At 46.6% G+C, this 14,669-nt stretch overlaps 1 protein-coding gene across 3 annotated transcripts in view; it reads left to right on the top strand.

The window, feature by feature from the left end:
• The window catches only part of chm (lysine acetyltransferase chameau), a 147,221-nt gene extending 132,937 nt beyond the window's left edge, over positions 1-14,284 (top strand). For 2 of the 3 annotated variants that reach the window (XM_045753836.2, XM_045753834.2), the window contains 3 exons: positions 6,760-6,906; positions 12,917-13,023; positions 13,389-14,284. In XM_045753836.2, the coding sequence (XP_045609792.1) occupies positions 6,760-6,906; positions 12,917-13,023; positions 13,389-13,595 (461 nt within the window). In that variant the 3' untranslated portion in view covers positions 13,596-14,284. The remainder of the gene's footprint in view (positions 1-6,759; positions 6,907-12,916; positions 13,024-13,388) is intronic. The other variant, XM_045753835.2, reaches the window with a different exon arrangement.
• The last annotated feature ends 385 nt before the right edge of the window (positions 14,285-14,669 follow it).

Here is a 14,669-nt window from a genome sequence, read left to right as displayed (position 1 = left end):
TATCTGCTGATTGAGTGAAAATTTGTCACAGAATCTAAGTAGTTCTCTAATCTGTGGGTGGTTAGGTCCTGATAGATTTCCTGGTATAATATTATTGTTTGCTATTTTCCACCTGAGACTAGGCAAGTTGAAGTCACCTAGGAAGATAATATCAGGTATCGGGTTTTCCAAATTATCAAGGCTATTCTCTATTTTACTTATCTGTTCTGTGAATTCCTCAGCCGTTGCATCTGGCAGTTTGTATATTAGAATAATCACTAAATTTATTTTCTCTATTTTTAATCCCAGTACCTCTACCACCTCATTTGTAACGTTTAGGAGCTCCGAGCATACAAGGTCTTCCCTAATATACAGACCCACTCCTCCATGTGACCTAATTTTCCTATCACACCTGTATAGGTTATATCCTGGAATCCAGATCTCACTGTCCAACAATTCCCCTGCATGGGTTTCTGTGAAAGCTCCAAATACTGCATTTGACTCCGTGAGGAGGCCATTTATGAACTGTACTTTGTTGTTTGTTCTTGTTTTCAGTCCTTGTATGTTGGCAAAGATGAATGAGGTTACTCTATTAGTGATAGTTTGAATGGGAGACTTTTTCGGCAAGCCCATTATTCGTGGACGTAATGAGTTTGTTCTGACCAGTACTGATTGTTGTAGGGCAGTTGTCTGTCGTAGTTGTAGTTCCCTTTCGGTGGGTAATTGTATCTGTAATTCAGGAATGCAAGTGGATCTGGCATCCAGTTCCATACACTCTCCATGCTGCTCCTTTTGAATTCTCTGCCGGTCTGGTATAAAAAATTTATACAGTTTCCTCCAAATTCATTATCCTGCTTGCCACTCTTTATGTAGCGTTCCGTGCCTTTCACGTGAAAGTGTGGGCAGCTGAGGTCATAGCATTTTCTGTCCTCCAGTGAGGTTTGGCACATGTCAGGATGGAAAAACCTACATATTGATCCAAATCGACACTCACCTTTCCTAAGCATATTTAAACATTTTTTGGGATGTTGGTAACTGCATTCTAATCCTTTCTTATTACCAGCATATCTATGTCTGCATATGCCCTTTGCATAAAATTTGCATAAGTCTGTCCTTCTGTTCTGAATTGCTCTATCGGGAACCTGTCGTAGTGTCTGTACCTATCGAGCTGTCAGTGCTGTCTGGTACACTTTCTAGTTTACTGTCATCTACATCCTGGCCTACTGAGTAAGAGTTTACAACTTCCTGAGTTTCAGCCTCAGTTTCATCCCTGACTATAGCCTCCGCCCCTTGTATATTAGAATTGTTGTTCCTTTCCCACTCCTTATGGATGGCTAGTAGGCTTCCAATGAATGATGTTTTCCGATCATGCGTCATGTTATCTAGAAGGTTTTTTAGGATATTCCAAGCTGGCAGGTCATTTTTACACACCCAGAGCAAGTGACCAGCTCTCAGTGCCGTAGTGTTACTCACTCCTGTACAAGCCGAATGGAATCTAGTCTTACAGATATAACATTCAATTCCCGTTACCTTCGTCTTTAAGGAGTTGTTACAGTGGCCACAAATTTGTTTATTTACTCCCATTTTGCCTTGTTTTGTTGTATATATCTATATATTTATAATATTATATGTATATTGTATATTTGTAACAATATATATGTATATATATTTATATGTTTAATATTTATAATATTATATGTATACCGTATATTTGTAATATTATATGTATACCGTATATTTGTAATATTATGTATGTTATTTTGTTCAAACTTTATGGCAGGTACTTAGCGTAGGTAGCGAGGCTGGTCCCCGGTCGGTACAGGTGACCTCTTGTGGCCCAGGTTGATGTCACCAGTTTCCAGTTACCCGATTTATAACCACTGATGCCGCCTCTTGCCACTATTCTATATTTCTAGTATTCTATATTTATAATATTCACTTCCAACTTATATGTTGTTGTGATACCCGTTCCACATCACTGTTCCACGAATCACCGTTCACTATTTTTTTTTTTTTTTCCTAATACACGCATGTACACAAAGCCTCGTTCACTGGCTCACACGCGGTCTCCCGTTTATTCTCTATTTAACACAAAGTTCTATTGTTAATGACTATTTTCAATTTTCCAGCGGGTCACTATGCACTTTGTTATGTCTGTAATCAGTAATCCACGGCAGTAGTCCTAAGAATCCCTGTTAATGTCACGATTTTAACGGAGCGCGCACAGTACGTCTACCTCCTCCCTCGACCTCGACCTGACCTCCTTGCTCCCAGGCCCTGTATGGTTGCTCTCGTGTTTTCTATTCTGCTAATTCTGACAGTTTCGTGAAGTGTCTGCCACATGTACATTGGCGACGTACGCATTGCAGTTGTGAAAGCAAAAAAGAAAACACCCACAGACCCCACTTGGGTGTTGGTACCCTTGGCACGAGGCATGCTGTTACAGGGGGAGAGGCTTTCCTATCCTCCCTCCCTGTTCTAACTTTATATGAGTTCGACCCCTCCCCGGGTTTGATTCCGGGTTCCCTTGGGTTCCTTGGTTCCCTTCTTCCGGAAGTCTTCGGCTTCTCGCATCCTGCCGAGGGAAGTGCGGGAGGCCATTGCGGCTTACCTCCTGCGAGACCCAGATTATGCCTCGATAATGGATTCTTCTTCTTTTGAGTTTGACTTCTCCTTTTCCTTATTGGGTGTGTTACAAGGTGCCGGAGTCTTCCTTGCTGGCAGACTGCCCTTTCTTTTCTTTGGGGGTGTGGCATGCATTCTGTCGGATCCGAACGCTTGACTGGCGGGAGTTGACTATGGTCATTCAGCTTTACTTGAGGGGTGAGTTGGAGCACCTCGATGGGTGCTTGTTCGCCCCCTGTGCTTCATCGCGTTGTCAGCCAGGTGCAGCTTCATGTGCAGGTTCCCTCTCTTTTGGCGTCCTTGGTAGCTGATGATTTGCGCACCCTTGGGAATTTGGCTTCGGTCTTGCTCTTCTTTTCCCTGCTGGAACTGTCTTCAGACTGGCTCGAGGAGAATGTGGAGGAGCTGGGTTCCGGGCCAGTGTCCGGTGCGCTTGTCTCAGCGGCTCGGGCGTCGGCTGTCTTGTTGAAGTTGTTTGTGCAGATTCTGAGGGAAGCGGTACTTCTGTTCTTTGTTTCTAGCCTCGTGTGCCAATATTTGGTGCTCATCCACTCTTTGGAATCTGCTTGGGCGCTGGCTCTTAGATTTTTGTCTCATTTTTGTCTATTGCTGTTTGCCGAGACTGCAGTGATGCATTTTCTGCAGGTGGCTTCGTCTAATTGCTGGCCTATGTCAGACTTGTTGGTTCTCTGGGGGGGAGGGGGCTGTGGGGGTCCTGCCAGGGCTCGGGTTGTCATAAGCCAGCAGTGCCAGATTCGGAGCCAGTCCCTCCTGCGGAGCCATCGGCACCTGGTCAGCGCAGTGCTTGCTCTGTGAATTGGTCGGATTCTTGTAAGGGTCGTCGGCCCTCTCACAGTTCACCCTGTTGTCGAGGCGATGGGGGAAGGCTTGCCCTGTTTGCTTTCACCTGGTCCCACGATTCGTGGGCATTTTGGGTCATCTCCTCCAGCCTTCAGTGGTGTTGGATGGCTAGGAGTTCTATCCGGGACACATATTGGCACGTTTCGATTCATCCGGGGTTCAGGGGCTGGCTCGGTTTTGTTGTTGGGCAGCATACTTACCGCTTTCGTTGCCTTCCATTCAGCTTGTATCTGGCACTTTGCGTTTTTACATGCCTTACCCAGGTCGTGGTGACCCGTTTGCATCTGTTAGAGGTTCGGGTTCAGGCTTACCTCGACGACTGGCTGGTCTGAGCGCCCAGCCGGTCCGCGTGTCTGCTCACCAGGGATTTGGTTCTTTCCCAGCTCACCGGGTTCTGGTTCTTGGTGAACTGGAGGAAATCCCATTTGGTTCCCTCTCTGGTTCGAACTTGGCTGGGTTCTGCGTGGGACTCTCGGACCGCTTCCTTGTCTCTCCATCGATTCGCGTTGCTGCGGCAGCAGTCCTGCCTTCGGCTGTTTTTGGAGGGCACTCTGGTCACTCGTCGGTTGTTCTAGCAGCTGTGCGAGAGTCTGAACTTTGCCGTGCTGGTTTTCCCAATAGGTCGGGTATGGCTTCGGCGTCTGTTCTGGTTCCTACAGGGGCCATCCCTTTCACCTCTCTCGCGACTGCTGGGTTCAGCCTCTGGGAGCCTTGCATCAGTTGCTGCATCGCCGGCTTCCTCTTTGGGTTTTTCAGGGTTCAGTACCTTGGCGCCTACCCGAGCTCTCGCTCGATGTGTTCACGGGTGCCTCGTCTCTCGGCTGGGATTTTGTGGCCAGTGCCCATCAGGCCAGCCAGGGGCGGTGGGCTCCGTCCTTTTGTTGGGCTCACGGTACAGTGCGGGAGTTTGCAACGGTTTGGCTGTCGCTTCGGAGGGTTTGAATCGCTCGGGGTTCTTCGATCCAGCTTCATTCGGACTGCTCTCCGGTGGTTCATTGTCTGAACCGTGGGGATTCTCTTTGGTCTTTGGCTCTTTGGAACTGTTCGCTTCGAGTGACTTGTCTGCTGGTTTCTGAGGGTTGGCTCTCCATGTGGTTAACATCCAGGGAGTGTCCAACGCCCTGGTGTATGGCCTGTATTGGTTCATTCCGCTGTCCACAGATTGGACGGTCGATGCCGACTCCTTCTGCTGGACGTACGGGCTCCTGGAGGTGGACCTCCTCACGTCGGCTTGGTATCAGCATCTCCCAGTTCTGTATATGTGGTGCCCTTCCCCAACTACGGAGTCATTGCGGTGGACACCTTTTGGCAGGACTGGTCGAGGTGGGGTTACCTATACCTCTTCCCTCCGGTCCAGCTGTTGCTTCGGGTTCTGGCTCTTTTGCAGTCTTATCACGGGAGAGTCATCCTTGTGGCCCCTTGGTGGCCAGCCCAGCCTTGGTTTCAGCTTGCGTGCTCGGTGTCTGAACCCGGCTCCGCCCCTTTCAGCAGATAAGGCCAACCCGGTACATAGCTGGTTCAGTCTACTCCTCCGCTATTCGCCTCTGGTCTTTTTTTATGTGGCTGTATCACCACTTGTATGGTGATCAGATGGCTTCATTAATGGTGTCTCACCTGTGGAGTTCATCTCAGCGACAGTATGAAGTTTCCTGGCGTTCTTTTCACCATTTCCTCTCTCTTCGTAGGTTGTCTTCTATTTCCGTTCGGGATGTTTTGACCTTTCTTTGTTGGCTTTTTCAGGACTATCATTTGATGCCCAATACTGTCACCTCTTATTGTGTGGTGCTGGGGGAGCCACTCCAGCTTGCATTCGGAGTGGGTGTCACTTCCGCCCCATTCTGTAAGCTATCTCGTGCTTTATTTCGCCTCCTGCCTGCTCATGCGCCAGCTGAGCCATCATGGTTCTTAGATCGGGTGCTCTCTTTTCTCTCTTCTCATCGGTTTGTGGTGGCCCCTTCAGTTCAAGATTGTTTTTCCAAGGCTCTGTTTCTGTTGGCATTGGCCTCAGGGGGTCGGGTTGGTGAGCTTCATGCTTTCCTCCGGCACAGGGGTTTCTGCTCTTTTGGTCCTGGTGGTTGGTTTGTTCGTTTGCAGCCATCTCCTTCTTTTCTAGCAAAGAACGAGATGGTGGGCTTCCGGAGGTGCCCTTGAGTTAATGATGCTTGGTTGGTAAGGCTGAGGGTGTATCATGCGTTGTGTTCGGTTGCGGCTCTTTGCTGTTACCTGCGCGCCTCCGCCTCTGTGGCTGTGGACGTGCTTTGGGCTGACCTGATTTCCCTTGTTCCCTATTCCAGGGTTCGGGTCTCTCAGGTTGTCCATAGGGCTATTAAGTCTAGCCAGCCTGTGGTCTACCTTCGTGCCTTAGACGTTCGTAAATATGCTGCTTTGACTGCCGTTTTTGGCAACATATCTTGGGCTGACATTCAGACACTGGGGTTTTGGAAGTCAAACAGGGTCCTGGCCGCTCGTTATTTGGTCAATATTCTTGATCCCGGTTGTTCATGTGTGGCTTTGGGTCGCAGGTTGCAGCCAGTTATCTCGACTTCGAGTTGATGTGTGTGTGGCGACCGCCTCCAGGGTAAGTTCCTCTTTTACTTGTCTTTGGGTAGCTAGCTCTAGGGAGCTGACGGGGCTCCCCACACAAAATCGGAGTTGAATGTAATGAAATGCCATTTTCCGAGTGAGCCCTGGAGGCTCCTTGGTACTTTCCCTCCCTCCAGTTAGCGGTTTTGTTTTGATGTTTAACCTCTGAATTGAGGTGTGAGTAGCCGGCGGTGGGTCCGGTGCTCCCCTCTCCCTCCCGGGGAAGAGAGGGCTGTGTGAACAAGCGGCACAGCGGCGGTGAATGACGTTTGTTTGTTTGCTTGTTTCCTTATTTTTTGGGTTAGTTTTCTGTGTTCAGTCTTCGGTTGGAATTTCTTACCAGGTGGGGCTTGTTTTGTTATTCCTGCCTTTCTGGGTGCCTAACCCCAGTCGATGGCAGACATGGAATGCTCCTAAGCACATGGGAATTCCCATACACCATTGCTCCCTGTGCCTCTCTGAGGGGTCCAGGTTTTGGCTCATGGTACCCAGTAGGCAGAACTCCACTTTACTGATGCCCTAGACTAATATAGCATATATTAGTCCGATAGCTCCAGGGAGCCTCCGGGGCTCGCCCAGAAAATGGAGTTTGAATACATTCAACGCTGGTTTTTTATTTAAAATGTTTATTTTATAATATTTCATTATTTTATATTCCACTTTTAAGTTTTATTGCCTTTTTCTTAAAATATAATTTTGAATGTGTTTCAGGTTATCTTCTAACAAAAAATGAGGGCAAGATTGGCTCACCTGAGAAGCCTTTAAGTGACCTTGGTCTCATTTCATATCGATCGTATTGGAAGGACCTTCTCCTGAATTACCTGGCTAGCTACACCGAGAAGAATGTTTATATCAAAGGTAAGTTCTGTTTTAGTAGGAGGGAAGAATTAATGAGTGTATATAATTGGTGGGTGTTTCAGATATAGATATAGTACAGATACTATACATACATTGGTTGAGTGTGTAGGCAGCATGAGCATATACTGTACCCATGCTTATGGTGTCCAATCTATATATTTCTGAGTTTGCACCTCTCGGTAGCTTTTCTCAGCTTACCACATCGAGATGTATAGAACAACATTTTAATTGCTAGACATTAGCTGATAAACTTGGCACTCCAGGCACAAAGCACCACCTTTCCTTTCACTGTCAACATGGCTTGGGCTTATTAGTATACAAAAAACAACCACTACTGAGGGTCTACTGGTGAGAAAAGAAAACAAACCCCAACACTCCTACAACAATGCTTGGAAATCTCAGATCACTAAACAACTCTATGAATTAGCTAATAGCCACTAAACCAAATACCCTGAACTCTGTCAGATAGCACCCAAGCTTCCTGTGGGTTAGGGTAAGCCAGTTTTTTGCACACTTGCCTGGCAATGTTGGCTTGTTCTGAAAATAGATATGAAACTATATCTGTTTATTGGATATAATTTTATATCTAATAAATAATAAACAAATATCTAATAAATTAATAAACAAATAAACTATACTGTACAGTATATATATATTAGAGCAAGTTCCTAAGATATTTCATGGTAAAGTTGGCTTGGTGTTGTGGTCCTGCCTTTGATATAAAAGGTTTTTGGGAGAGAATTGTGAGAAATATTGGTAATTAGGGAGAAATATAATTACATAAATGTTCTCCTGGTAGTTGTGCATCATTTGACAGCTTGAATAAATAATTTGCACAGTGAACTTAGCCAATAGTATATGGAAAATATTAACAATATCAGTGCCATTTAGTTGCTTGTCTTTGCACCTTTTCCAGTTTGTTGATGTGCTTCTTAAGATATGGGCACCATACAACTGCTGAACAATCCAGCTTTGGTCTCACAATGGTCAAGAAAATTTATTTTTAGTATTTCACCATCCATGTATGTAAAAGCAGTTCTGAAATTAAAAAGCATAGCATAAGCTCCTCACACAGTGTTCTTTGTCATCCTCAGTAATATGATTCCCACGCTAGCGGCAATGGCCAATGCGAGCCAATTTTTTTTTGGTGCAAGTATGTAAGTACTGCTATCTAGAACAAACCCCCCCCCCCCCCTAGATCTCTTTATCAGAATTTTGCAAAGTTTTCTGGGGGGAACCCCGTCGGCTCCCCAGAGCTATCCAGGCTGAATGGATATGTATAACTTTCTGGCATTAGTCAATGTGCTTGGAGTTTTTGCCTACCGGGGACCATGAGCCAAAACCTGGCCTCCATCAGAGAGGCACAAGGAGCAATGGCCTATAGAAACCTTCCTGTGGTTGGGAGCATTCTATGTCTGCCATCGACCGGGACAGGCACCCAGAAAGGTATGCGCCCCAAAACAAACCCCTATTCTGGTGAAACTATTACTACTGAAAGCCAAACGAGTGGACAGAACTCCCCAAACGAAAATTAGCAAACGAGCATGACGTCACCATGTTGCCGCACCGCCGTCTTCGCAACCCCCCCCCCCTTCCTGGGATTGGGAAGGGGGAGCCCCAGACCCTTGCGCCAGCGACCCAACCTTCAGTTCTTGGCTGATTCTGGGAAAGTCTTGTACCTCTGGCTCTGGAATTTTTGTCTCAGTTCTGTGTCTAGTGACATGGGTTGTCTCTCCAGGTGGTGTGTGAGCCAGTAGTAATATTCCATGGTTATCTTGAGGTTATCTTGAGATGATTTCGGGGCTTTAGTGTCCCCGCGTCCCGGTCCTCGACCAGGCCTCCACCCCCAGGAAGCAGCCCATGACAGCTGACTAACTCCCAGGTACCTATTTACTGCTAGGTAACAGGAGCATCAGGGTGAAAGAAACTCTGCCCATTGTTTCTTGCTGGCGCCCGGGATCGAACCCGGGACCACAGGATCACGCGACCAGTGTTCTGTCCGCTCAGCCACCGGCTCCCTCTGGTACTCGGGCTGCATGCACATAGGGCTACCTTCTTTAGGTGCCCTGTAAGTACTGCCCTTGGGGCTTGGGGCCACCACCGCTCAGCCACCGGCTCCCTCTGGTACTCGGGCTGCATGCACCTAAAACTCTACCTTCCTTAGGTGCCCTGTAAGTACTGCCCTTGGGGCTTGGGGCCACCTTCCACAAGTCACCTTGGGATCTGCCTCCGCTGTGCCTTTTACTGCTCGGCCCTTGGGGTCTGCTGGGGTTTTCTTGCCCTTATGTTTTCCTGGGTAGAGGGTAGTTTTCGTCACTGGTAGGGGCGCGGGTACTGCATAGCTAGTTTTCACCAATTATAGCGGCTGGCTTTGTTCCGCCTGGGTATGTTGTCCTCTTGCGAGGTTTTTCTTTTGTCTTTTGTTTTCTGCCTGGTAGGGAAGTCTGCCTGCATATTTCCCCTTAGCTGTTGGGGTGTATATATATATATTCTGTGGTTGGTGGTATCCCCCGCTTAGCCCCCGTGAGTGGACACATCCCGGGGGTTCAGCTTTTAGCAGTTTGTTTGGCAGATTTGAGCGCCGGTTTGTAGTACCCTGCCTGGACTTCCCTTAGTGTGTTAAAATGGCTAAGGGCCCTGGGTAACCCCGCGGGGGCTCCGTGGTCCGGTGGATGTGACCCTTGAGTCCCCTCTCGCTTCTTGCGATTTTGAAGGTTGCTCTGTCCCCCCCTGTCTTGGGGCGACACTCGCTAGTTGTGCCTCCACCAAGCTGCCTGTTGGATCGGTGATTCTTTTGACCCAGAGTCGTGCGACATTGGTATCTGTACGTGCTCCATGCTACTCAACATATGTGGATGCAGGTAGCTGCTGCGTTGCATGCTTAGGTTGGTTGCTGCAGCGCACTCGATGGGTTGCGCCAGATGCCCCGAAACTGCCCCGTTTTGGTTATAGGGGTCCAGACTTTAGGGTGGAAGTCGCTTTGGCTCTGATTCCGTCAGCCCCACCTCGTTCTTCCCATTCTGTTGTGCATACATTCCTCCCCCTTGCTTCTGGCTCCGAAATGTCTACGGGTTTCGAAGTTTGGGGCTGGGTCTAGTTGGGTTGAGACTCGGGCAGTTTCCTCTTCCGGGGTGGCGGCAGAGGCATTTGAGCCTGTTCCTCCAGCCGTAGCATATGGGTCTAACCAGTGGGCTCCCTTCCTTAGTGTTTTTACAGCTGCCCCGGCTTTTTCTTGTGAGGCTTTTTCTTTTTCCTGCCATGGGGGTTCCCGAGGTTGTGGAGGGGTTGACTGGGGGGCCTTGGCCCCATTTGCCCCGCTTGGGTTTTGTGCCCTCGGAGCAGGGCTTGCAGTTTCTCAGTGTGGGGTTTTCCTTCCCCCTCTGCTTCAGAGTTGGTTCGTGTCTGCCCCTTCCCAGGTTTGGTTCCGTGTCCCTTTGGGTCCGTCAGTTCCGTCCTTCCTGTGGGTGCTTTTCACCGCTTCTTACCCTTTATCTCTTGTGCATGTACTTTTCTCCATGCTGCATTCATGTTCCCTTCGTATCAGGTTCCCTGCGTGGCCTTTGGTCTAGGGTGCCATTGGGCCCATATGTGCCTCCGTGCTTGCTTCTCATGATTCTCAAGGGCTCGTGAAACTCTTCAATACTTATAATATTATTGGAACGTCTGTTGACTTCTGGTTAGGCCTCCCTCCAGTCCTTTCTCAGACTCGATGGTCCTCTTCCTTCGATTGTCTTCTTTCGGCTCTGTTTCGCATTATTTTGTATTCACATCGTCTCTCCTTCCTGTCTTGACATTCTTGATGTTTGTTACATACACCTTGCTGGCACCCTCCCCGGAAGACGGGTAGGGCAGTTTGGACCTCAGGCGCATGGGCCGAGGAAATCGTTTTGTTTCTGGGCGGTGTACATATGTGTTGGTGTTCCGTGTCGTTTTTTGCGGCTTATACGCTGTTCTCCTCATCTTCTCTCCGGTCATAGCCCCTAGATACTGGGGTGTTCTGGATTTTATGTGTAGGGAATTCACCCAGTTATTTTCTCTGCTTACGGGTGTGGGGCGGCTCAGAGTGGCACCACCTCCACCTTTTGTACTGCACCTCGTCTTCTCCTCCTGGGCCCGTACCGCTGGACATACGACATTAGCGATGCTCCTGGTATATTACACGGCTCCGCTGTGTTGTGACACTGTTGTGTCTCCGCTTTGCAGGTGAGATTATACAGTCTGGCGACTCTGTCACCCAGGCGCTGGTTCTCGATTTTTGGTGGGGTGTTATGTGTTACTTGGCTACTTTGCATGCGTCTTTTTGTAGCTTTACTTTGTCAGTGTGTCTTGTTCTTCGTTACACTTGTGGGGCGCAGCCCCAATTTTCGGTGCCTTTTGTTTAATCTTTCGGTGCCTGGATTTTTTCTCGATATCTGGACACTCTTTCGTTTCCTCCATCCTTGCTGTCTGTACACTTATTCATTGACTCGGGCTATGCTCTCTGGATTCTCCTTCATTGCCTGTCTTTCAGTGCCTGGCTGCACCCTTATTTACATTGGGTTCTCTCTGTATATGTGGTTGGTCGTGTACATTACGTTACCAGCCGTTACTTGGATCCTCTTCATTCGTCCTATTCATTGTGCTCTCTTGTCTCTAGCTAATTGGTGCTTGGACCGTATTTAGGGTCTTTTCATTGCCTAATTTCATATTTCCTACCTCTATACTACATATTGTTGTGTGTCTTAGTAGGTGCTTATTGGTTATAGTAATGTTGGTGCTCGGTTGGCCTCTGTACATGTTCAGTTCCCTGATTTGGAACTGTCCCAGTGTTCTGTTATGTACCTGTGTTTTTTCATTTTTCCTTGTCTGTCACTGCCCACTTCTGTGTTGCAATGTCTGCGGGTGGATGTAGCTTTCAGATCAACCACTCCTGCCCCTATGGTTCCTGTTTGTTGAGACGGGGGCACTAGGATTGTGGTCCTTGCTACGGCTTTTCTTTGTGTTCCGTTTCCATAATGTACATTTTACGATGATAACCCTAGGCGCACACAGCCCGAGTACTGTAGAATAACTACTGGCTCTCGCACCCCTGGAAGACAGCCATCACACTCAAAGCACAGTGCTGGAAACTCTGAAGCCAGGCACACGACCACTGCCTCTAGCATCCGCCTTAGAACTGAAGGGTGGATAGCCGGCGCGGGGGTCTGGGGTTTCCCCTTCCCCCTCTTGGGGAGGGGAGCTGCGCAGACAGCGGGGCAGCGACGTGTGACGTCATGCTCGTTTGCTCGTTTCTTTTAGGGGAGTTCTATCCACTTGTTCGACTTTTGGTAGCAAAATTGTCACCAGAATGGGGGTTTGTTTTGGGATGCTTACCTTTCTGGGTGCCTAACCCCGTCAATGGCAGACATAGAATGATTCCAACCACACGGGTTTCTATAGGCCATTGCTTCCCATGCCTCTCTGAGGGAGGGCCAGGTTCTGGCTCATGATCCCCAGTATGCCCACAGAACTCCATACACATGACTGATGCCAAAGTTTCTAGGGAGCCTCCGGGTCTCACCCAGAAAATGGCGTTTCATTACATTCAACGCTGTTTTTTTAATCCATCAGTGGTTTGTTATGAATCAATGACTTTATGGTTGCCTTCCCCAGTGAGATGGCAAAAATAAAATGTCACCGGTCCCTGTGTCTCTGAGGTGGGGCAGGTTCTGTACTGGACCCCAGTAAGCCTATAGAGCTCCACGGCTGATGCGACCTAGTAGATGGTACCATAATATACAGTAACTAAGAGAGAGCTACAAGGGGCTACCACATCCCCCAGAAAAGGTATTTCTTCAGAGAATCATGGCAGCAGATAAAATGATAAACAATGAAGCACAATGAGAGCTGTCCCAGTACAGCTAGCTACAGGGAGCCACCATTCTAGAAATATACATTCTTTATACTGTGCAATTTTAAGGACTAAAATACAGTCCTACATATATTTTGTATATTTCTAACATGACTTACAACTATTTTCCTATTTCTACAGATATGAGTACAGAAATGGCTGTAAATGCATATGATATTGTGAGCACCTTCCAGGCTATGGGCATGATGAAATATTGGAAAGGGAAACACATCCTTCTGAAAAGACAAGTATGTTGCCTAGTTTAATTAAAATTAAATTATTATTTAATTCTGCATTATTAATGCACTGCACTATTATAGAGCACTGCATTATTAGTGCTCTTTTTATCTGAAGAACATTTTTTGGTTTAGATATTTACAAATTTAGAATATGTTTCATTCAATGCAGTTTATTTGATATACATTTTGAAAATTTGATTAGTATGTGAATGGAGATTTTACTAATACCTTACTGAAAGTAATAAATATTTAACATCCAATTTAATTTAATATTTGTAAATGTACAATGTTTATCTTTAATTATACATAAAGATGCTGACATGCTATATTTCAATGGATTGTAATTTGAGCCTTATAGTTCTGACATTCTTCAGGATTTGTTGGAGGAGTTCTTGGAACGGCAAAAGCGACGACGGGCTGACTATAAGGAAATTGATCCCAAGTGCCTCAATTGGCGCCCCTATGTTCCGCCACCACCATCTGAAGAGTCTCAGTCCAACAGCAATAAAAACAAAACTGTTGCTGCAAACAAGGCAGCTGCAGATCGTAAGAAAGCACAAGCAGCTTCTGCATCTCAATAACATAGACCTTCACATGACACTGTGTAAATTTAATGTACAGTAAAGTTACATGGGGTATATGGGCATAAAGCTTGAATGGTCCCCAAGTCAACAAGCATCAGAAAACTCTTGACTGCTGAAGGATTCGAACCCAGTCAGCCAGGGCCTCCATACCGTTTGGCAATCCAGTGCTGTTACCACTTATCCAGCGACTGTACAAAAGTATTGGGAAGTCGTTAGACCTATTTGCCCCATCACCTGACAGCACTTGTGGTAATATTGGGCACAGATATATCATCAAATCACTTCACTAATTTGATGAAATATCTGTGCCCATTGATGCCACGAGTGCTGTCAGATGTTGGGGCATATAGGTCTCACAACTTCCCAATCCTTTTGTACAGTCGCTGGCTAAGTGGAAACAGCACTGGACTGCCAAGGGGTATGAAGACCCTTGCTGACTGGATTCAAATGCTTCAGGGATCAAGAGTTTTGTGATGGGTATATGTGTATAACAAAAAATCTGTGAATTAAGGACAACGAATGGGGAATGTACCTACATGGCTCAAGTGCCTTGTGGTTACCGTCGTGAGACCAATAATTCATTATCCCCCTGCATAATTAGTGCTCCATTCCAAATGTGGGCCAGCTCAGAAATGCATCTTATTAATCATAACTCATTCTTATTTCACATATTGTATACAAAATAATTCAACATTTGTCTCTGCCTCTAAATTTATTGCTGGTTAAGTATTCATAAAGTAATAATGTTTGGAAAACTACATTTTGAAATAATTTTTGTTGGAGAATGTGGAATGATCTCATGTGTTCTATGTAGATATAATATAGAAAACAAGACACTTCTCCCAAGAAATTAAGGGGATTTCTCCTGGCACATTACATAGGAGATGTTTGCCGTCTCACAATTTTTACAAAGAACAAAATATGATTTGAACGACTTTACTACAACCAGAGACTGCATTACCAGTGTGTGTATAACATTTGTATCATTGGAAACATCTTTTCTCGGAGACTTTGATAATTAAATCCTTGATACATTAATGTGATAATTTCTGGTAGTGTTTTTAATTACAC

The sequence above is a fragment of the Procambarus clarkii genome, chromosome 33 (genome assembly GCF_040958095.1).
Source record: "Procambarus clarkii isolate CNS0578487 chromosome 33, FALCON_Pclarkii_2.0, whole genome shotgun sequence".
Lineage (NCBI taxonomy): Eukaryota > Metazoa > Arthropoda > Malacostraca > Decapoda > Cambaridae > Procambarus > Procambarus clarkii.
Note: the sequence above shows the minus strand (reverse complement) of the source record. Positions and strands in the feature narration are given on the sequence as shown.